The sequence below is a fragment of the Poecilia formosa genome, unplaced genomic scaffold (assembly GCF_000485575.1).
Source record: "Poecilia formosa unplaced genomic scaffold, Poecilia_formosa-5.1.2 Scaffold2, whole genome shotgun sequence".
Classification (NCBI taxonomy): domain Eukaryota; kingdom Metazoa; phylum Chordata; class Actinopteri; order Cyprinodontiformes; family Poeciliidae; genus Poecilia; species Poecilia formosa.
The window spans coordinates 596,021-619,991 of record NW_006799941.1 but is presented as its reverse complement, the minus strand read 5'-3'; the positions used below and the strand labels follow the sequence as shown (position 1 = coordinate 619,991).

At 38.4% G+C, this 23,971-nt stretch overlaps 1 protein-coding gene across 2 annotated transcripts; it reads left to right on the top strand.

Annotated features, from left to right (window-relative positions):
• Window positions 1-892: 892 nt before the first annotated feature.
• Window positions 893-22,265, top strand: LOC103135492 (ras-related protein Rap-1A). 2 transcript variants are annotated; one of them, XM_007548254.2, is made up of 8 exons: window positions 893-1,001; window positions 9,666-9,754; window positions 10,385-10,453; window positions 10,675-10,731; window positions 11,584-11,724; window positions 15,225-15,368; window positions 16,622-16,746; window positions 21,264-22,265. In XM_007548254.2, the coding sequence occupies exons 2-7, from the start codon at window positions 9,698-9,700 to the stop codon at window positions 16,709-16,711; spliced, it is 558 nt and encodes a 185-aa protein (XP_007548316.1). In that variant the 5' UTR covers window positions 893-1,001; window positions 9,666-9,697; the 3' UTR covers window positions 16,712-16,746; window positions 21,264-22,265. The 2 variants fall into 2 exon arrangements, with proteins under 2 accessions (XP_007548316.1, XP_007548325.1); XM_007548263.2 differs by lacking the exon at window positions 893-1,001 and adding an exon at window positions 1,051-1,216.
• The last annotated feature ends 1,706 nt before the right edge of the window (window positions 22,266-23,971 follow it).

Below are 23,971 nucleotides of genomic sequence, written 5' to 3'. Positions count from 1 at the left end.
ACACTAGTTCTGGAAAATGTTTATTGGTATTTCCCACAACTAAAAATAAACCAAATAATGTGATGTAAATATATTTTAAGGACATAGCTTCTGCAAAAAAAAAAAAAAAAAAAAAAATCCTACTTAGCTAAAAGTGCATATCCATAACAGAGGATTTGGCTTCATTAAATGTAATAACATTTTACCATTGGATTTTTTTTTTAGACTTTATTCTTTTTTGTTTGTTTGTTTTCATTGATTGAAACCTCAGCGAGTTTAAACAATTTTTTACGCAGATCCCTTCCGAAACCAGTTTGGTGTATATTTCGGGCCATTGTCCAGTGGGAACACCCAATAGGGTTAAAATTTCTATCTGCTTTGGATAATTCACCAGTATCACTGTCAGAGAAACATAGCTTCATCATGATCCTGCCACCACGATGCAATTGGCATATATATATTTTTTATTTGCTTGGCGGTTTTTTAAAACATTAAATTCAGTTCTCAGCAAATTCTATAGAGATTAGCTACACAAAACATGAAGGTTTGTCTTACATAACTCTGTCTGCTTTATACCCCTTAGCATGACACTGCCACCCATGTGTTAGACAGTTGGAGTTCCATGTTTTTTTCATGCTTACTAGAGTTGTTCACAAATATTATTCAGACCACACTACACATACCTGACTAGTTAATTATTAGGTAGGTAATAATAATAATAATAATAATAATAATAATAATAATAAAGTAAATAATCCTATCTTGTTTTCTAAACAGGGCTGATCTGTGCACACTAAACAAAAGTAAAAGAGAGGTCATGCACATTTAACGTGTTCACATGTTGCTGAAAATGACTGAGTTACTGTGTGTTTTCGTGTCGGCACATGTGTCATGCCCTTTTAAGAAAAACGAGAAACGGTCCGGGTGACGTCCGCTGCCTGAGCTCTCAGACGCCGCCGCCGCTGGAGGAGAACTCACGAACTGACACTTGCGGAGCGGCGAGAGACAGCGAGCCAGAGACGGTGAGTTGCGCTGCCAAACTTTACTACGTGGTCAAATAAGCGGTCAAATAAGTCGCGACGGAGAGCGCGGCGAGGACGCTTGCAGGAGCGGACGCGTTAAAGCGAAGTGGGCTGCGCGTGTTTCATTTTGTCGAGGGCTAAGAGAGAAGAATTGTCTTCAAGTAAAAACCGGAGTGAGCACTCCCCATTTTAGTCAAGGCCAAGCGGAAGGACAGGTAACGTTAGCTATCGGTTTATGTCATTTTCTGGGGAAATGTAGAGCATTTCGGTTTGATTAACAACCTGCTATGTTTGGTTGGCGTTTGAATTATTAAACGAGCTCGGGCGCCGGACATTTCTGACAGGCTTGGCTGTGTTTTGGTAACACTCAGAGGAAAGGAATGTGTCGGCTGGTTAGCTCGGCTGCTAACGAGCCGCAGCTAACGGTGTGAGCAGCAGCCAGTTAAGCTGGCTAGTTAGCGGCATTTCGCTAACAAGCTTCATAACGGGACTTAGGCTGATTGCTTGCCTCAATCTAGATTTCCCGTAAACAGATGTTGTCCTTAATTACCTAGATTGAAGATTTTAGTGTTGGGTAGGATTTAGCTGTAAGCAGGCTTACGAGTTAAACAGAATTTGATTAATTTTATGGTTACAAAAATCGACCGATTGGTGTTTTTTCGGCGGCCAATGACGCCGAGCTTGAGGGATTTACAAAGCATATTTGTTTGATGTCAGCCAACATCTAATTGACTAGCATCACTGGTATAAAGGCAGAAAAAATACTTTCACAATGGTACCTGTATCACGTAGATTTCCCAAAATATAATGAAGTTATAAAGCAAATATACCAATTTGGACACTCAAAATTAAATTGATAGAAATCTAGTTTTTTCTTTGCTGTAGAAAAGCAAACTTAAGCAGCTTTTCAGATGAATCTAATCTGTAAGTGGTGAAATTATTATTTGATTGAATTCCATAAGGCGGGTCTGATCTGCAGAATCAGCAAATTTGGATGCTGTGGACACCCAAAATAATACGACTTTTACACTTTTTCCTTTAAAAGAAACATATTCTGCTTCATTTCTTAATATGAAAGGTTATTACAGTTAAGAATTATGGTCTTACTGTTTCACAGGTTTCTTTAAAGGTTTGCATAATATTAGGGTTAACTTCCTTTTTGGTAGATCAAAGCCCCCCAGCAGGCAAAACAACATTTAGCTGTCCACAGATGTGCCTGGCTTTTAATTTGTTCACTGTGCTCAAGTGAGGTGGTGACTAATTATTGTTTTAAAAAGAGACACAAATCTTCCTAATGATAATAACCTAATAGAAAGGAACCAGATGGGATCTGCAGTCTCTTTTTCAAGACGAACCTGGCATGAGAGCAGCACCGTAAGTTGGCTCTAGTGATGTTGGTCCACCTCTACTAATCATGTGTTGTCGTTGTGTTGGCTGCCGCTCTGTGGTGTTGTCAGAGCCACAGATTGCAGGGATTTAGCATGACCTGGAGTGATAAGCATATGCCGCAGCCGTAAGCAAATTAGGTAGAGTCACAGTGAGATAACTCGAGCGCTGCAGCGGCTTTCTCTTGTCCGACCCCACGGTTTGTGTCAGCCTGTTGCTAGGCTGTCTTAGCAGCAGCGACAGTAATGTGAAACAGGAAAGGTGTGCACGTTACTGTGAAATTGTAAGCACACAGGCATGTCAGCTGTATCGCATAATAGCCTGTAAAGCAGATCTCTCTGAGAAGCAGCCTGTTGGGCTGGAGTTGAAACAAGATCCAAGATGACTTTGGTGTAAAACTTTTGTGAGAGAAAGTGTAAACTTTCTGATTCAAAATCTTAATTTCGCTACATTCTGTATCTCATATCTTCTACACTAAAGTATATATCATCTATCTCCCTTCTTGAACCTGCCGTCTTGGTCTTGCACAGGAACAGTGACTGGGAGTTATTTTAGCTGATAGCTACTCCTTTTCCATCCTTTCAACATGAAACTTCTTGTGCTTTGGAAAGAGGATGTGGTTACAGGTCAGTGCCCCAGACACTGAGATGCATTCAGTTGACGGTTACAAGCCTTTGTCATATTCAAGCCACAGCAAAGTTCTCTGGTGACTAGGTGCTGTTTTGCTCTGAGTCATTTTTACATAGTGAATCTGAAGGAAAAACACAAGCTGCTTTATCACAATATTTTAAATGCATGTGCAGAATGAGCAATTTAGTCCTTTAGTTTTAGGGGGAGATCAGAAACACATTGTTAGTCAGATGCCTGCGTTTCCTGAATTTGGATGTTCTACGTACAAAGATAATCTACCTGAATTTGCCGCTATTTTGAAAGCACAGCATTTATTCTTTCAGAGCTGCTTTACCTCTGGTGGTAATGGTGTATTTTATTGGCTTGTAAATTCTCTTTCCTGGGGATTTTTATAAGAAAGAACAATGCAAGCAATTAGAGTAAATTAGACACGGAGTTTAGTTAATTTGCTTTATTTCCAATTAAAAGGCTCAGTTAGTTATGGACTAACTAGTATAATGTATAGCCCTATATTCTATAGAGCTGAATAGTATTAGAAAATATTGCTGTGGTGATTGTATTGGTAAATATTGCGACGACATGAGGTGAGATATTCCTATTTTCACCCTTCCTCTTTTTCTCCTGTGCTTCCATCATTCTGCGACCTTTAGCATTTTGGGAAATGTCGTTTGTGTCCGGTGTCGGCATCTGTTGCTGTGGGACTTCATCCAACTGACTAAATATATCTTTGTCATGCAAAATGCAAGTTCACAACACTTGAATATTGGCCAACAGTTTTTTTTTCACTTCACTGTCTTTTGTGATATAAATACTGCACACACTCACATTGTACTAATGATATTTCCTCAATCTACAACCCACCAAGGATGGTGGGTTGTACTTTGAGCACTTGTAGAGATGCAGAGATTTCATTCTTCTTCTCACTGTTATTTTCACCAATTCCCATATTTCTTCCAAGTATTATAGTGCAAAAAACTGAGAAAAATGTGTTAATCAGAGTAGATCCATAGGAAAAAAAGACTAATATTTTAAAGTGATGTTTGAAATAACACTACATTCTTAGATTGCTGAAAATTTATGTCAGTGTTCTGACGGCTTAATCATAATTCAGTAATTGATCGTTTTTGTTCTGTTTAATCCAATTAATTTAGTGTTTTTAGCTCTGTTTGAACCAGCGTTGTGAACTGTGGTCTTTGTGGTAGTAGCAAGTAACTACGCTCTTCTCTACAGCTGCAGCTACTAAGTCAACCCTGAAAATACTTTTTTTCTCATCGGCTATGCCCCTTGTTGTGGCATGTGGGTTACCAGGTTAGCATTTTCACACAGGAGTTGTCTGCAGCGGATGCCTGCATTTCCACCATCAGCTCTGTGGAGGAGATGCAGAGGACAGCTGCCACTCATCCCATCCTGCTGAGTCAGTCGCACTGACAGCTTCCTTACGGTCTGATGGGCCTCAGCGCACCCGGAAATAGCTGTTCCTGAATGTTAAGAGTTAAGCCGCGGAGTCTCCTCCTGAATGTTGTCGAGACTCCTGCTACCAGCGCCACCTAATCCAGTTTCAAACCCTAGATGGACACATACCTTTAGCTCCAGCCGGGTGAGTTGATGCAGTGACGTCTCGGTGGAGAGCATTTTCTATGACACGCGGCTTTCCCTCGCTCCTTATTTGCTGGGGTTACTACTAGAGCGGAGGAACGGCTCTACTGTGTTTGTTTTGTTGGAGATGACAGTGTGTCATTGAGGTTACTGAAGAGAGAGATTTGGTTTGAAAGGCTGTTGTCCTTAAATGGCTCCGTGTGTGTTTGTGTGTGGTGAGACCGTCTGAGCAGGCAGATGAAAGAGTTGAACGTTTTGTGTGACGGTTTTCCTGGTATGAATGTTTTTATGCAGATGAAGCTTCAGAAGAAGAGCTCTCCACTGGCTTTGTTTCTCTGTGTTGAAGGACAGATTTAACTTAGGTGGTCTCTACAGAAAAGCCAGATGAATATGAAGTTGAGTTAAGGTATCGCATCACAGTTCAAGCTCAGCTACTTGAACGTTTTTCCTACTTCATGATCTTTTCCTCTCAGATTAATTTCACTTCCTAAGCTGCATAATCATGTTCAGATCAAAAGTCGAGATGTATCCTTGGTTTCTCTGTAAACTGTCTTAACACAAAGAGAGTAGTAACAAGAAGAAGTGGCTTTTGAATCTGACACCTGGGTTACAATTTTTCTTTTTTTTGTTGTATTTTTTGCTGGAGTAAGCATAAAATGATGTATAAGGAATGGTCACATCAATATCAGTTCTTTCAAAAATATTGACTTAACATTTAAAAGGGAGCTCTTTACTCTACAAACCAGAGTAAAGAGCAACTTCAGACTGTGAGATTTATGTTCATAGAGATTAATCTGCTTGACCCGAGGTTACTCACCGTTATCTAAAACAAATATTGAGTGACATTTTTACATTGGGAATCATTTCAGTTTGAGTCAAGATCAAAAGTAATCCCAAGACTGAAATAAAATGGAATAGACAGGAGTCAAATTACCTCTCTATGTTAGAAGAACATGCAATAATCAGGAGTTGGTGGTCAGTTTTCAGTTTTTGTGAAGCTCTGACTTACCAATATATTTTTTTAGCCCATTTTGTTTATCTTTTAATATAATTAACAGCATTCAAAATATTTATTTTTAGCCTCGCTGCCATGAGGTTGTTAAATATTTATTTAGGGAGTGGACAAAGTACCAATCAGGCTTATAACCTTTTTATGGTCAATACTGATTTGAGGTTTTACCTGAGGTCTGATTTTTGGCTGATTTTTGATTGGAAATAGAAAAAATATTTTTTTCATCATCACTTAAACATTTGTGTGATTATGCTGAATTTGAGTCGTTTCATCAAAGGTTATGTATGCTCTTGGATAATGTATTCATAAACCAAAAATGGAAAAAGAACTCCTTATTTTGATAAATTTATAGAACAGGAAATTAAGATTTTATCTGCATTTGACCTCATCAGGCAAAATGTGATGATTGCGATCTCTGGCATGATGATTGGTGCATCTGTTGGTTCTCTACCTGTGTTGCATCCTGTGTATGATGGAGCAGATGTTAAAATAAGGGGTTTTCCGAATAAACTCCCCTTTCCGCCCCCCACACAAATGATCTCAGTAGTAATATTTTATTTCAAACTGAATGGGTTTGCATGGTGTGCTTCTGTGCCAGATTATTAACCTGCCCCCCACTTAAGATGCAACCTTTTAAGGATGATGGATTTTAAACCGTTTCATTTAAAATTAGCATAGTTAGCTTTGCTAAGTCTTCTTGTGTCGTCCCAAAAGAATGTAGATGCCTACCTCAACTCTGAGATTCCTAAAACATGCAAGCATTTCCAGATCTTGCATACTGCATAGTAGAGAGGGGTTAAAAGCTCCAAAGAAAGCAGAACAGCTTTGCTATAATTTAAGACATCCTGTTATCTACTTCAGTCGGCACTTGGGAAATGTTTTTTTTCACCAAATCAACCAAATGATTTGCTGAAGCTGCTTTTCATATCCAGAAACGAAAGGCGGTGTAGCGAAATGACCTCTACCTGTTAAAGTCTCGCTCTCTATTGTCACAGCCTGAATTAGTAGAAAATACAGTCTCCTTTTAAATAGATTCTCACATCTCAGAAATATAGTCCTGTGGTGTCGAGCACCACGTACGACCGATCGCTCAGGCCAAATAGTTTTTTCCATTTAAGCACATTCACAGTTTGCAAACCAAGTCCATGCAAACATTAGACTTCTCTTTAGTTTCAATGTCAAGGATATTTAAATAAAATAACATGTGGAGTTTAGGTGCACTCCTGTGGGGAGCAGGCATCCTCCCTGACAGCCTCTGACGTTGTCGCATTATAATCCGTCACCAAGGAGACCCCTGACATCATCTGTCTTAACAAGGGTCAGTCTGCAGCCTTAAAACAAGAACCGTGACATGCAGATAACTGACAAGTGAATCATAGCCTAAATCTCAGAGTGACATTGCCTTTATGACATTTGTAAATGTGACGCTGTGCACACATTTGACTCTGAGCGGGAGAGTTTACTTCAAAGAGCAGCAGTGTGTGCGTCTGCTCTGTTTCTCCGTCCAGCCGCTCCTCCTTCGTCGTTTGAGGAGAACTTCTCTTTATGCGTTGAGGATTAGGGAATATGAATTATTCACAGTTCCAGCTTCATGTCCCACATGGTCACTGCTTGTGATTGAAGATGGAGGTCCTTAGTCGTTTTTGCCCCCCGCTGGGAATTCAGATGGAGTTTGCTGCAGTAGGAACGGTGTAGGAGGGGATGATCTTTGCTCCAGAATGGGTTATGATTAGCTTTTGATGCAAAAAGGCGTTGATTATAAACTGTTGAAACGTGGCTGTTTTTGAAGCTGGATTTTTAACACAAGCTACTTTCTGATTTTCATAGCAGGTTTTAATGCAGATGACCCAACCGGGTTTGCTTTAAGAACTGAGGTTTGTCTCCACATGAGATAACAGTTCTGGATTTTCAGTACTGTCCTTCTTATCTGTAACGAGAGAGTTTTTCCTTGGTATCTTATTGAATATTCAGCTAATACATTGTTTTAAATGGCTAGATTCTTGTTGAGTCTTAAAGTTTGGGAAGATATGGAATTTGAGTTCATTGTTTTCAAAGTTCAGGCAACGGAAAGTAAATATTAGAATGGGAAATATGTTTTCTCTATTTTCTTATGATCTCAAATAATGTGTTTGAAATGAAGGGCAGTTTATATTGGTTTATATTTGGATGATGACTTTTGTCTTTTAGCGACGGCATTGAAGCTTGTGTGACTTATTGACCAGAGATAAATGCACATTCGTAAAAGCAATCTGTTTTTGGTCTCAAGGTCCTATTGGATCAGGGTTTTAAACTGGTCCTAGGATTTTTAATCTCAATGATTTGTATAAAAAAATAGCAAAAACATGTCTTTTTAGCAGTAAACAAAAACTATAAAGTGTTGATTATATAATCCATTGTATATTCCAATTCAAATATGTCCCCAATTATTATGCATTTAGAACAAAGATGGTCTAAATTTGTACAATAAAACACTGAGAATGTCTAGTGTTGTGAAAGAGGAAAAACCACCAAGTGCAGTCTGCAACTGATAATTTGATGAAGAAAAAAGGAAAAAGTTGTCCAAACCCGTGACGGCATATGAAAAATTACATGCTCACTCTGCTATGAGCCAGTGACATCAAGCAAGAACTTATCTCTTTAATTTTGATCTACATACATTCAAGAATAGATGAAACAAAGTCAGGTTTGTGTCATGTTAAGTCCTGCTTAAAGTTAACACAGTGGTTAAATAAAGTACTACACCTATAGTCAAACAGTCAAACATGATGGTAGTGTGATGGATGGGGCTGCCCTTTTGGTCCAGGACCTGGGCGACTTGCCTTAATGGTTCAAACCATTCATTCACTTCCTTACAGGAGAATGAGAATGTCATGTCAGCAAATCCGCATCTTAATGGCTCAAAAAACCCAGAATATAAGTCTAGTCAAAGGTTAGACTTAAGTCTGACCATTAAACAGACCGTTCTTGCTTGAAAACCCTGCTGTTTGGCCAAATCAAAACATCTTCTCAAACGGTGCTCTAAAACTCTTCCACAGCATTGTGAAGGCTCATCGTCACTTATCACAAAGACTGCTTAGGATAGGTGTTTCAATATAAACTAAAATAAGTAAAAACAGTTTTGAAAACTAGTTTTACTCATGTTTGTCTGATTTATTAAAAACAGTCTTAATTGAAATGTGACAAAAAAGCAATAAGAAAAAATCTTTAAAGGAGCAAATACTTTTTCACAATGCAGTATAGTGTATCCCCAACAATTTTAGATTTTTGTAATAATTCAAAATTTAACATTTTGTAAAAGATTATGTGTTGGAACTATACTTTATACTACTATATTTTTCTTTTCTTTTTTTTTAATCTACAGCCACAGCAGAGATGAGGAATCAGAAATCCCGGCTTCGCCCAGTTACTGAACTAGAGCTCAGCCTCTCTGTAACCAGACTTGTGCTGACCTAGTTGGCTGTTTCTCACTCTGCTGTGAGCCAGTGACATCAAGCCAGTCCGTCCCTTACAGGGGTATTTTGGTGATTTCACAATTTCCTCCAATCTTAGATTCCACTTCCCTCAGCTGGTTTCTTTCAACGCACACGGGAGACAGACGCCATATTATCCTGTCACCCCAGAAATGTGTAGACGACTAACATTTCTGACAGCAGGGTGTGTTTCAGTATGTGAGCGCCAGATGATTGTGTCATTTAGAGGAATATCTGCCTGATCTGTGCGTGTCATCTCCTCCAAGGAACCCTACCCCCCACCCACTTTAACTCATATTCACCACACCTGGTTTGTGTTAGGGAAGGATCACATAGTCTTCACCTCCTCCACCCCGATGCAGCTCCACTTTTGGGTGTTCCCTCCATTGTTTTGTTTCTTTTTGTCCATAACTTCCAGGAATGACTAGAATCTCTGCTCTCGGGAATAGAAAAACTCACAGAACAGATCTTTTATGTTGTGTCTGTATAAACCTTCTTCCTTTGTTTAGTTTTCTCCAGATTTAACATTTTCTTCTTTTTTTGTGTCCCATTTTTGCTTCTCATCTGCAGACTGTTGGGCTCACCAGTGAAGCAATCCCGCCATGCGTGAATACAAGCTAGTGGTTTTAGGCTCTGGAGGTGTGGGCAAGTCCGCTTTGGTAAGTGTGTCCTCCTGGTCTCCTTCCTGTCTATGCAGCCTCGAACTCCCCTGCAGGGTGCTTCCTTAAAGACTTGCTAATAAAACAGCAAGATATTTTGACTCGCTTTTAAAAGAGTGTAGTGGAGATCCTGTATAGCTAGAAGGAAAATTACATTTAGCTTTTCTTTCTTGCTTTCTGACTTTATTTGCATACATTTAAGTGTCTTCTTGGTTGAAATAAAACAGCTAGGCTAGCCTTAACTTTATTTGGATCTACATAATATCAACTGAACACATTTTCCCTCCACTAAGGCGTTTCTTTGAGAACATCCATGTCTGTAAAATAGCGTGTGCCCTGCTTAGTTAGTTTTAACCAGGTGTCAGTCGGGTTAATCCTCTGAACTGCCTGGATTAGGATGCTAACAGGTGAACCTGGTCAACCCGAGGATGTCAACCTTCCTCAAGGGACCACGTTTAGTCTTTATATATACATGTTGGTATAGCTAACACACCTCTAATTTGATAGTTTCTCTGAAAATATCATGATTCGAACAACCCCCACATTCAAGAGCTCCTTCCAGCCATCCTATGGAGTTGTGATAACGTTGCGCACTGATTTGACTTTGATTTTGTGTGTCATCTCTTACAGACAGTTCAGTTTGTACAGGGAATCTTTGTGGAAAAATATGACCCTACAATAGAAGACTCGTACAGAAAGGTGAGTCTCCTGAGGAGCTTCGGTTGGGCTGATTGTTTGCAGCTGTTCTGCAGGTTCACATCACCATGATGTGATGCTTCCTCTGTTTCTTTGCTGGCGTTTCGTGCATGCATGTTTTCAGCCCCCTTTGAGTTGATGAACTGTATGCATGTTTAAACAGTGAATGCACTAAGTGACCCCAAATGAAGCTTACAGTGTTGCTATGTTTTCTGTTACCACAGCAAGTGGAGGTAGACGGGCAGCAATGTATGCTTGAAATTCTCGACACAGCCGGCACAGTAAGTTGACTTCCTTCCAATCAACAACCATCTCTGCTTTAAGTGCTGAATCAATTTATTGAGCATGTCACTGAAAGTTATTAGGAAGATAAATTAATAGGGAACTTTAATTTGAAAGGAAGGTTTTACTAGACTGTGTGGATATGTAAAAAAAATGCTAGACCAGAGAAAATTATGTGAGATATTTTAATGAAGGTCTAGAATACAAATGGTTGTTGGACTGTTTTAGGCAAACAACCCTCAACTTCTAATAGTCCAATAAATCTTATGGATGGTGTGTACAGATACCGGACTGTTCTGAAGATGAACATCTGGCTGCGTGGTTTCTGTTTTGAAGCCTATATTTACTCAACAAGAACCAAGAAATTGTTCTCTCTTTTAGATCTCCTCTGGTTTGGGAGTTCTTACATTTTGCTCTTGATGCTTAATCTTGACTGAAATGTTATTGTATGTGAAAGGTTAGATATTAAAATGGCAGTAGTTAATGTGGAATAGCAGAAAAGTTTCTACAAATTCTTTTGACCATTGAAAACTGAGAACTTTAAAATTGCATATTCTTTAATCTGACAAATGGTCCATAAACCAGAGATTTCATTTATTACAAAACTTTTAAACTAGGCACATCTGTTCAATTAAGAAATGTTATTTAATTTAGTTTTTTTCTGTTTTTAAATGTGCATAAAATGGAACTGGCAGAGAATTACATTTTGTGTAAAGGTCCAGAGCAGGTCATTCAAATCTGACTTTGTTCTTGTCAGGAAAATGTTAACACATGTGAACTATATTTCGAGTGACTCCTGATAAATTTTGTGTTTTTGAGCTCATGGCCTTTCTTCCTTTGCTTTTATACAGGAACAGTTCACAGCAATGAGGGACTTGTACATGAAAAACGGCCAAGGCTTCGCTCTGGTATACTCCATCACAGCACAGTCTACCTTCAATGACCTCCAAGACCTGAGAGAACAAATTCTACGAGTAAAGGACACAGAGGATGTGAGTTTATCGCAAACTTGCACTGATTCTTACATGAACTCTCCCAGTTTCTCTAATATTACATCTCAAGTGTACCAGGTCCCCAGGGTCGGCTGCACAGACTGTTCTATTTATAGTTGGATGAGTTGGACAGTGTTTAACAAAGAGCAAAAATGCTGATGGTCACTAAAGGAAAAGTCCTGAAAAAGTTTATTTCTGTCTCCCATAGCAATTCTTCCTCCTCACGTTGACACATAGTGTGTGCTCATTTGCTTTTAAGTCTGCCCCATAGCTTGGGTGTGTAACCGAGAGGAGAAAAAAAACAAAAAAAACAAAGATGTGTCATGTCATTATTTTCCAAATTTTTTATTTGTCAGCAGAACATTTCCATCTCTCAGTATCTCTGGCAAATTTTGAGGCGGTTGCAGTGAGTAAGCCCTCCGTCCCCTTTCTGGTGGAACAGATAATGCGTCAGCAGGATCTAAGATGCCCTTTTTTGGCGATCTCTGGAGGGAACGAATGTTACCATAACCCTCTTTCTTGCTCTCTCCCCCTTCTCTCTATCCGTCTCCCTTGAGCCATCTATAGCCCAAGCTTTGCACCTTTTGTTGCTCCTTTCTCCTCTACATCTCTGCCAGTTTTCTTTGTGTTTTCACATTTAATTTTAATTTTCTACATTCTCCCTTTAGCCTATTACTTGGTATTCTCCCTCCCCCTTTTTCCTGTGGTCATACTGTGGTTTGGCACTCTGGGTGATTGAATTGTTAGAGATGATGTGCAGAGAAAGCCCCATCTCATCAGAATCACACAGGATTGTGAGGCTGTGGTGCTTCATTAGTAGTTTGTGGTTTTGGAAAGAAGGCTAGCCTCGGGCTAACAGATGGATCGCAGGATTGGTGGCTCCTCAACTCGCAGGAAACCAGTTCTACATCTTATTTCTAGTAATATAAACTCCTCCAGTTTCAGACTTATCTGAGTGTTTTGGCCACTCATATCAAAGGTGATTTAAGCATTTACCTATGACAGCTGTGACATCTGTTTATCACCAGTCAGGAATGCATGACCAAAGGAAATGTTCAGCATATTTTCTTGTAATCGCCCCCAAAAAGTGAGGATTTTTCTCATTTGGACAAAGCTTCTACTCTGTTGCAGAGTGAAGGCAAAGTATGTGGTTGCTGCAGCAGCTGTTCTTATTTTCAGCTCCGCCACGCACCATTTACTTCAAAGATGGCAAAAATGTACACATACGTTTATTGCCAAGCTCAAGTAGGAGCTTTTTGCAAACGTGCCTTGAACAAAGCGAGGTCGCATTCCTCCTCCGTAGCAGAGCTAATTCAACAGAAGTGAAAAATGAAGTGAGCGGTCACCAGCGTGATAAAAGCTGGCTTCTTTCTACTTCCTTTCACAGCTGTTATGTAAGAGAGGTCTTATGACTTCTCCAGGTCATCTCCAGCTCTGCTTGTGTGACTGCTAACTCAATGCTTGTGACTCATTGCAGCCCAGTGTTTAGCATGCCGTTCTGTTAGACAGGACCTGTCTGTAACATGTTGACGGCATCTGAACAGATTTTCTGTGGCTTTTGTGAATTCTTCAATTAGTCTAATGAGGGCTTCTGTTCTGCTGATGCTAAACATTTTCTGTCCCCTTTTCTGCAAACCTCCATCCCTTCCACGCAGTTTCGTTTTAACCCCGCTTGGGAGGGCATACCTCTGGTTCTCTCAGGACCCCTGGGGGAAATGCCACTCAGCAGTCCGGCGTGAGGACTTGTTTGGATATCAAACATCAAGCAGCAACCTCTGCACGGTTAATCTAAACATCTAGGCTTCCTGTCGCCTGCTCAGAATAGTTAGAAAGGAGGAGTATAAATTCATTGCCTAATTTTATGTTGCCATGTGATGCATCTCGCTGTAAAAATTAGGAAAAAGTCTCAACTTCATGTTAACATGCTAACCTGTTGTTTTATAACAGGTTAGCTGCTAACAACATTTCTGTGTGATATTTCTACACCAGAAGAAGGTAGTCATGGCAGGATTTCCCAGGCTGATTAATTTTTTCTATTCATCAACCAGAAATAGATTTCCTCAGCTGATTTTATTGGCGCCTCATGTGCTGCTGATTGTTTGCGAAGCTGGAGCACAAACAGAAATATCCTGTGAACTGTGTAACAGAAGCTGATGTCTTCTCCTAACCCAAAGGATTAACGCTTTTCTGCTCACACAATGGTACCATTGGTGCTTTAATCAAAGCTTAATGTAGGAAAAAAATCAGACGAAATATTCCTACACTGTCCCATAATTCCAGAGAGCAGCTGGAGCATGGAATCCAGCTGAAGTGTTCGAAAACATTCAGAAAGGAAAGCGATGTTATCCCTGCTGGGCGGGGCTGCCTCGGCTTCCTCCGGGCCTGCGTGCTCCCTAGATAGCCAGTCAGGAAACAGGCAGGATGAGACGCATCCCGACTCCCGCACTGTTCCCAATATCTGCCTGTAATGTTTGCGCTTCCTCTCAAACCTTTTTTTTTTTAGTTCTTGCTAGCACATTTAAATGCAAAAAGGAAGAAAGGCTGCGCATCTGGGAGATTCCAGATTCAGCTGAATTTCTTGGTTTGCATTTTTAGGTTCAGAAATCCTCAAAGAAACAAAACTAAAAGCTATTACAGTAGTAGCCTAAAAAAAGTTTGGGAACTTTATGAAGTTGCTGGGTTTTTGCTTTCACTATTGGCTTATTGGCTTCCTCTGTACTTGTTTCTAAATCAGAGGAAAAGTTGTGAAAATGTAAAATTTATACTTCTGTCATAGTTTTTTTTATATATATATATATATAAATATACATACATACTAGAGGCTTCCAAAAACTTTTCGTAATACAATTTCCACAGTTTATTTTAATAAGAGCAAGGAACATGCCAAAAACAGCAGTCTTCTCCAGCTTTATGCATTGCTCCCCTCCCCCACCCGTTGCTAAGCGGCCTCTCTTACAGCCACTAATTTGTGTAGTTTTGTTCAGCTGATAAAGAAAACCATCAATTTCAAATAATAATAATGACTTTCTGCTGCTTTTGCTCTTTTTTCAGTAGTGACAAAAGGCTTCCCACTCAATTAGAACTAATACTAGCGAAACGTTACAGATATATTTGTGGTCGGCCTTCATATCGACCTTATCAAGTTGTGTTCTAACGGGCTTTGAGTCTTGTAAAGCACATCTTTCCATTTTGGATCCTGTATTGAACCTTTTCTTCCCCCAAGCTGCATTTATAAATAAAGCTATGATGTGAGTGAATTTATATCATTCATTATGTAGTGCAGTTGTCCTTGCAGAACAAGAACCTTGGGTCATATTTTCAGATCAAAAGATTGTCATTAAAAATGCATACATATTGTCAATAAATCTCAAACCGGGCTGTTGAAGGACGGACTTGAAATGGAGAATAACAAGCAGGTCTCCAGACAGAATGAGATGTTAAGAATAACGAAGCGTAAAATCTCTAAAACAATTTAATGGGCATCGTCGTCTCTCTCCTAGGTGCCGATGATTCTTGTAGGGAACAAGTGCGACTTGGAAGACGAACGCGTTGTGGGGAAGGAACAGGGCCAGAACCTGGCCAGACAGTGGAACAACTGTGCCTTTTTAGAGTCCTCTGCTAAGTCAAAGATCAACGTCCTTGATGTGAGTACACACAAACAAAGAACGGAGCACTGCAAACATTTCCTAGTGGCACACATTTTCCAAAATGTTGTAGTTGTTGCTTAAGGATTTGCAAAAAATATTGTCAATGCTTGCAGATTTTATCGCTGTAGCTGTTCTCCAGAAATAAACCTATTTCAATTTGAAAGGTCCCTGTTTGACTTCAGACTAAGTTCTATGTTTACTCATACATGCACTCAAACGTTTGTGATGTAAATTAATCTTGCCTAAAAAAAGTCTTTGCTTGTATTCTCTATTTTTGTTATGAGAAACTATTACAATTGTACCTCAATAAATCAGAATATCAACAATTTACCTTTTTGTTTTAGTTAGGTTACTTTATTTATACCAAAATCTGTTAGTGATTAAATTAAAAAAGTGACATTCATCATATTACAGCTTGTATACTTCAAGCGATTAGAAAGCAAGGTCATGCCATGGCCCATGTGGTCAGACTGCTGACTTGTCAGTTGTTGAGCAGACAGTTATTGGCTCCCCCCACAAAGAGGGCAAGCTACAAAAGGTCATTAATAAAGCAGCTGGCAGTTGGGTTAAAAATACTGGTAGAAAGTTGAGTGGAAGGAAAAGTGTACTACAAAAAAAAAAGTGGTGACAACCTTGCATGGTTTGAAGCTGATTCACAAAGCATGGACTTTATAGTGATGCACCTGTAAGGGTTGTCTTTGTTGGATTTAGGGATATCAGTCATTGTTCTAAATATTAAAACACAGATCAAGACCTTGCAATCAAATATTTGCTTTGCTTGTCTCATTTTACAATAAACGGTCATCTAAAGAAAGCGTACCTTGACTTCAGCAGTTAAAGAGCTGTTTGTGAAGGAATCGGTTTGGACAGCTGCTGTGTGGGCTGACGGCTAGTTGTGGACTTTCTGTTCTGTTCAGACAACAGTGTGGCAGCATTGGCACAACAATTCCTTTATTGCTGTAGTTGTGTTGAGATCTGTAGAATATGCACATTGTATAGGTTTTTCTGTCCAACATCAGAAAGATGCTGAAGGTTTTATTTTGTCGTCACAAGCACCCATGATTTTAAAATCTGACTCAATGTTTCTGATCTTAACAAAGCTTCAATGATTATTTCATTTCATGTTTTAATAATGAAGCTTCATGTCATGCCTTAAATGTACAGCGGTTTCCCAGGGCTGCTCTGACTGATGGAGATGTTTACCGGTGGAACCAAGCTTATTTTTATTTGTATTTTTTATTTTTGTTTAGATCTTCTATGACCTGGTCAGACAGATAAATAGGAAAACACCAGTGGAAAAGAAGAAGGCAAAAAAGAAATCCAACTGTGTCCTGCTTTAAAGCCCCCCTTGGCCCCTGCAGCAGCTCTGAGCCAGGTGAGTGTGTGTGTGTGTGTGTGTGTGTGTGTACACACAATCAGAAGATGCCTTTTTTTCACTTAAAATCTCAACGATGTTGTGATTCATAGTGAAATATGTGAGGTTAAATATAGTTCCATGGTTCAGATCATCCTCTGCTATCACATGATGAAGCTGATTGCATCGGTTCTAGTTAATCATTTGTCATTCTGTCTTTGAGGTTTCTGTGCTGCAACTAACTCAATTTAAATTTATTTGAATTGCACAGATGAGTTGTGTAAACGGCAACCGCTCCTTCTCGATGTTTGGCCACAAATTTAATAGAGATCATAGAGGGATCGCCTCCTGTTGGTAGCAGAGAGTACAACAAAGGCTAATGTGGCAAATGTATATGATTTTCTAAAAAACAAAATCAACAGATGCAAATGAACAGATGAGTTGTCAACAGCACCTGTTCTTTGACTCCTTGGTGATTTATTTGTTTTTCGAGCAGCCTTCTCATAGTTATGAACTTGTTTTGTGATAAAATGTGGTTTAATAATAGTTGTCCTCTGAACAGAACAGTTTTTTTCTGACAAAACGGCTAATCCTCAGTGATTAATTCTCTGACGCGTTTGCCTTTAAACGTTTGCATTTCTCACGCTGCAGTTTCTCAGTAAATATTTTCAAACCTTGGGTCATTCCTTTTGAAATGTGTAAAAAATACAAAACGCTTTCATTAGCATTTGCTTTTCTGTTGAAACATTGAGTCAGAGTAAGTTTGCTTTTTTTATAATGCAAACCTCAGCAGACTGCAGCAGCCGGTCATGTTAAAGGAAATCCTCATCAGTCATCATGTCATTTCCCAGAAAATATGAACCAGATTGACTAGCAGATTTTTCTTTTTCTGTCTGGCCGGATGTGGTTAAATGTGGAAGTAAAAAAATAAGCAGCATGAATTAATCAGTCTGCTTACTTTCGTTTATCGCTTTTGTTGTTTTTATAATGAAACTTTCGTTCCACATACAAAAAACAGAAGTTGTTCTACATATTTTAAGGCCTCTACATCTGTAAGTGATATGAAACATTTTTATTAAAGTATACTTGCATAAGAAGGATTTTCTTCTGTATTTGATAACTTGTAAATAAAGGTCTTCAATCAGTAAATGCTCAATCTTTGCAGTACTAATAATGCCAATGAAATATCTGCTTGTTTTGCCTTTTAAAATCCAGAAACGGTGACTAGTTTAGACCTAAATTGGAATCAACACATCATAAAATCTAACCTACTTATTTTGTCTTGGATATTTTTATCATGATTTAAATGCGTGCTTTGTAATTTTTAAGAAATGGTTTAGATTTTTTTAGTTCTAGGTTGTGTGGGAAAACATAAAAAAGAATATGTTTTTCATGTTTACTTTTAAATTTAACCAACAAGTTCTCAATAAAAGTCATTAGTTGCTATTTTGTAAGTCGCAGTAGGAATGTTTCCACTCCAGTGTAGAAGGTTTTCTTCAGCCAGAGCTGTTGGCTTTAATCTTTTGAAGGAATCTTGTGTGGTTTGATGTGGACCAGCCTCATTTGGATGTAACAGAGTTGGGGCCTCAGTGGTTGCAAATACTGGTGGCAGTGAAGCATGATGGGTTCAACATTTTTAGAACAAATTAGGTTGAATGTTGTTTCATTTAAATCTTTGTTCATGGCTCAAACATTTCTTTTTTAAATTGTAGTCTTTAGCCAATAGCATCACAGTGTCAGATTTAAGGAACACAAATGGAGGCGTTAACGTGAACGAACATGCCTTTTTAGGTGATATTTGAATGAGTTAGTTAGGCTTAGGTTGTGAAGTTGAAAGTAACATTTTTTTTGTTTTGATGCTTCTTAACTTATGTTTGTAGTTTATACTGAGACCCTTTGAGATTTCTGCTCTCTTGGCACCAAAGTGTTCACTTTAATGAGGGTAACAAGTTTAGGGAGTAAAACCGCTTTTAAACTGCATCTTAACTTGTCACAGGTATTTGTCGGAAAAAAAGCTTTTGTACCCGTCTAAATGGCATGGGAACGTTTTTGGTTTAAACTCATCTTACTAAGATGCCGGAGAAAGTTCTGGAGTGTCTAGAGTTTTCTCTGTTTTTAAGCTAAACATACCTGTGCTGCCCACCCCAAACCCCATCTCCTTTACCTGTTATGGTGGACTACCACTTAAACATTATTAAATTACAGCTGCATATCTATCAAAATGACACCAGACAGATATACAATATCATTAGAGTAGGAGAAAATGACAAATCTGGTTTTAATAGAGCAGAAATATCCAGTTCCAACTTTCTCCTTATGTACTATATTTACAGAGTGACACATTTTTTGTGGAATTATTTACTAACATCATGCTAAATGTTTATTCAACAAAATATTTAGCCAAAAATCTCGCTAATTCTAAAACACATAAGAAAATCTCTGTGAATCACACAATAAACCGCTGTAACTTGTTTGTGCATTGTATCTGTGATTAAAGCTGTGGTTCAGATAAAAGCAATGTCAAATTTAAGAAGTAAGAATTAAAAATAATGGTAAGGAATTTGATTTGATTGTTCAATCAATCAGTCAAATTTTATTTGTATAGCACATTTCAGCAGCAAGGCATTTCAAAGTTCTTTACATAATTAAAATAAAAACAGAAAGATTTAAAAAACATCAAAAACATTGGAAAGAGATTAAAAATACATTAAAACGTAAACAGTGAGAAAGGCAAATAAAAAGCTTTGGATGTTGTGAAAACATTCAAATAGAAGCTGTGAAAAAGTGTTGTTTAGTTTCAGTGTGATGGCTTTTTTGTTAGATATTACAGGTTTTGTTTTGTGCTTCCAAGAACACAGGACTTTTTTCACTGTTCTGCATGTGAACCCCCTTGGGGAGTTTTATAATCTGTTTACACAGTTAGCTCAGTGTTGTCAGAGGAAAACCTCAATGTTGGCAGACCAACAGACCTCAGCCGACTGGTTTTACATCTGCTTTCTCCGGCTACCGTTAACTTTCAGAATGTGGGAGTAAATCTTTAGCATCTCTGTTTAAAACTGGATGTTTTTTTTTAAACGGACAGCCATCGTTGTAGTCACCCCAGACATCGGGGACCCCAGACATCGGGGACACGGCACCACCCACCGAGTTCCTCGTCTGCATCCATCTGTTTTGGTCAGTTGGAAGTCCACAGTGTTTGAGAATGGGGCCTCAGTCGGTTTCCCCCCAAGGCGATGTCTGCACCCCCATCCGGCGCGGCTCGCATGCTGGCCAGCCCAGTGAACCAGCACTAATGGGATTTTAGATTCGCCGTTCCACTCTTCACAATGCAGTGCGATCGATAGAGAGGTTACAGTGGCAGCCGCAGAAAAAAAAGCAGAGTTAATGAAACTTTTCACTTCTGTGGCCCTGCTGACTTTATTTGCTCTGAACTGCGAGTCGCATTCACTGAGAAACTCTGTGGTAAATTGATTTACTTCTTTCAGTGGTGCTAGTTGGACTTTTGCTTCGCTAAAACTGCATATCTTGCAAATCTGGACATACCCTTAATCTTTCTGAGAGGAAACGATTTTTCTTTAGGCTAATTTTAATATCTAAGAGTTATTTGCCAATTTTTTTTTTTTTTAAACACTCTGGTGCCTGTTTTGTGGTTTTGAGTAAAAAAAAAGCTGAAAAGGCTTGAGTTAAAGCTTGCATTTACTATCACCGAGATGTTTTAAATAAACTACCCCACCAGAGACACACTTCAAAGGATGTAGATAATTTTGAGACTATTTTTTTATATTGTAAGAAAATGAATGCCAGAACAGGAGTATCTCCCAATAAAAGTTCTAGTCCAGCATCTAAATATCAACTGGTTTCCCCTTTAGATTTAAACCTCAGCAGCTGGTCAAAAGTTTAAAAACAGAATAAAAACTGTTTCTTCTTGCTTCCTATTGCATTACAAAGTAGTGCATCTGCAGTTAGTCATCTGAAGAAATGAAGCACTTCTGGTCATAAACAACCAATCAGAACCTGGAGGAAGGTCTTAGTGCTGTCAATCAACCTTGTATATGTGCTGCTAAATATGCTAATGGCAGAGAAGCAACTTATTGTTGCAGGAAAACTGCTTTTGTCGATATTGGTGGCTATGCTAGCTAGCCTGAGCACTTATAACAGGCTCTGGTGAGGAACTAGCTGTAGCAGAGAGAAAGGCGAGGGTATGAGCAGCGTATACACAAGTGTGACTAACTGTGTTAAGACCCTCCTCCTGCCTCTGATTGATTGTTTGTGACCGAGGTATATTTCTGACTGATTTCTTTATCGTAGCAACTTTTTGGGTTTAGAAAATATTTTTTTCTGAAAAATGGTGCTAAAATTCAGACTTGAACATTGAAATTGAAGGGAAAATTCTCATCTTGTATCAAAATGTACATAATGTCCAACACTCTTATTAAATAGATGATTGTGCTTGTAGATGTAATGTCATTTAAAAGCCATCAGAGGGCACCAGCAGGTTGGAGTTTTTGTTGTCATTCATGACTGATGCTGTCTTGCAGAAATGCTGTAATGAAGAACTGTTGCCCTGATTGGAACGTGCCAGCATTCCAACAGCCCCGCCCCAGTCCCCCTCCCTCCATCAGCCATAAACGGTGAATCAGTTGACTGAACTGCTCCTATCAAAGCCAAGGATGACCTACAAGAGAGTAAAGAAAAAGACAGTTAGAGAGGGGGAGAGAAGAAAGAAGACCCTTGTCTCTCGACTGTGAGGACGTCCCTTTGTGTCTTGGTGTGAACCCTGAACGGACAGCCTCCACTTCTGCATCAAACAGCGCCACAAACTGATGATGTAAAAAACGCAGCAGAACCTCTGAAAGTTAATGGAAAAAAAAAGAAAAAAAAAAGCAAAGTGTCCATGAGCCCCTTATTTTCATTTCTGACAATGACAGTTGTTGAGAAGGAAGTCAAAGTTAGTACTTGGATTCAGTATTTTTCATCTTATTTTCAATATCAATATTGTATTTGAAAGACATGGAAGATGATCTCTTTAGTTGTATGATTATAAATATTCTTCAGAAACAAGCATGAAAAAAAGATGCATCAGTTATTACGTGTAGATGTTCAAGTGAAATCAAGTGGAAAAGTGAGAATTTTTTTATAGCCATACACCTATTCTCCATGCCTGTCATGTTGGTGATACTAGATCAAGGTCCATAATATGTATTATTATTTTTTAATATTATACCTTTTTTTTTTCTTTGTTCGCCCTGTTGTTCATGGACTTCTCTTCTGCAAATATCTCTCTCTGATGTGACTTAATTTTATACTCGGTCACTGGGATTTCATAGCTCCCATAATATATTCTGATGCCATTTTTTTTGCATAATAATGCGCCAGAAAAATGGGTCTTTTATAGAAGAAATATGGGGAAAAATAAGAATTGATTTCTATGTCTCTTGAAGCTGAAATATATTATACTAAACCAACTCTAATGCTTCTGTGTTTTTCTGTCGACAATGTTCCAGCTTTTATGGATTATTAAAATACATTTTAGTACATTTTCATTATACTGGTCAATGTATTTTTGTGAATTAAACTTTTATGCCAAGACTATTTGATTTATTTAAGAGAAATGGGATTTAGTGTGTCTGAAGTTGGCCAGAAGAGATGGGTGGAATATGAGGGTTCTTTGTAGGTTTTAGTAAATTACTGTATTGACTGAACACAGGAAACTGAAATTAAGTAATTGGCAGAATAAAAACCCTGTATTTAATTTATCAAAGTGGCCGCTAGGTGTCAGTATCTCAACATAAATGTGCTTTTATATCGGGGAAGGAACTTATAGATGATTTTAAAAGGCATCTAAAAAGGATTTAAATGTCTTTATAAGAAAAGGAAGGAAATTAAGCCTGCAATACAGGAATCAGTGGACTAATTCAAAATAATGCAAAATCTCCAAGTTTAATCGATGGTTGCCTCAATAAGTATAAAAGATGTTTGACATGAAGGGGATTTTCTTCTTTTTAGAGAATAAAATCTCATCAAACCTCAACCTGCAGGTATTACTGAGGTGAAAAGCATCTTAAACATGGCAAACCTGCAGTTTGTCGTTTCTTTTAGTCTATTTTTTTACTTGAACGTTAGCATATAAAGTCTCCAAGTATTTCTAACCATATAGATTCTTTTTGATTTCTTTTCTGGCATTGGAACAGGAAATGTTCAACCTTTAGCTGCAGTTAGAGCTGCAGGTAGTTTTGGGTTATAGGTTTAGTGGCTTTGCTCATCTGGAGGGGGGAAGTTTTTTCCATTCTTTTTTGTGAAATAGCTCAAGTTCAGTCAAATTGGATGGAGAGCATCTACGCACATTAATTTGGACTTTGACTAATTCATGAATATTATTTGATGATGTACATTTTACTATAGCTCTGGCTGTGTGTTTGAACTTGTCCTAATAGAAGATGATCCCCACAGCATGATTCTGCCATCACCATGGTTCATACTTTTATTGGTGTGCACGGTCAGTTTTCAACCTCACATGTAGTTGTTTTCCATATAAGCAACAAAAATATGTGTTGTCACTGCAGCTCTCATGGTCTTTTGGAGCCTCTTGACTGATTGTTTTTCTTGCCTGGTTGGAGTCTGAACACTACATGCAGGCCAATGTCTTGGCTTGCATTTGTGCATGACATTTTCCATTTCCAAATGATGAATTTTGGGTGATATTTAAAACGTAGTTTATCTCACTACAATTTATGTAAGGATATCTGAGGAAAGGGGACTGAATGGAAATGAATGCCAGACTTCAGAATTATATTTGTAAAAAAAAAAAAGAAAACCATGAATCGCTTTTCCATCTTTAACATTTTAAATTACTTTTTGCTAGAGTATTATATAAAATATGTAGGATACATATAAAGTTAGTGCACTCACTGTCGACTGAAGTTATTTCGTACTTTCTTAGTCATATTGGCCACTTCAATACTTTCACTCCCATTCAGCCAGCCAAAAGGAATTGGTTAAAACATGATTATCAGAAGGGTTCATGGGTATATTTTATTTCAAGAATCTTAGCCATTCAACATTTGATTATCTGTGATTTTTTCCCCCCTTTAAAATAGTTTTGCCACATAGTAGCATGTTGGTGTTGTAGCATTTGTTCTTGCAATCCTTCAATGTGTTTGGAACTTTGTTTTTTTTTTCCATTTTTTACATCTTAAAATTTCTTAGGGATGCTTTTGCTTTTCAAATGTTCATGCTAATGAGAGGC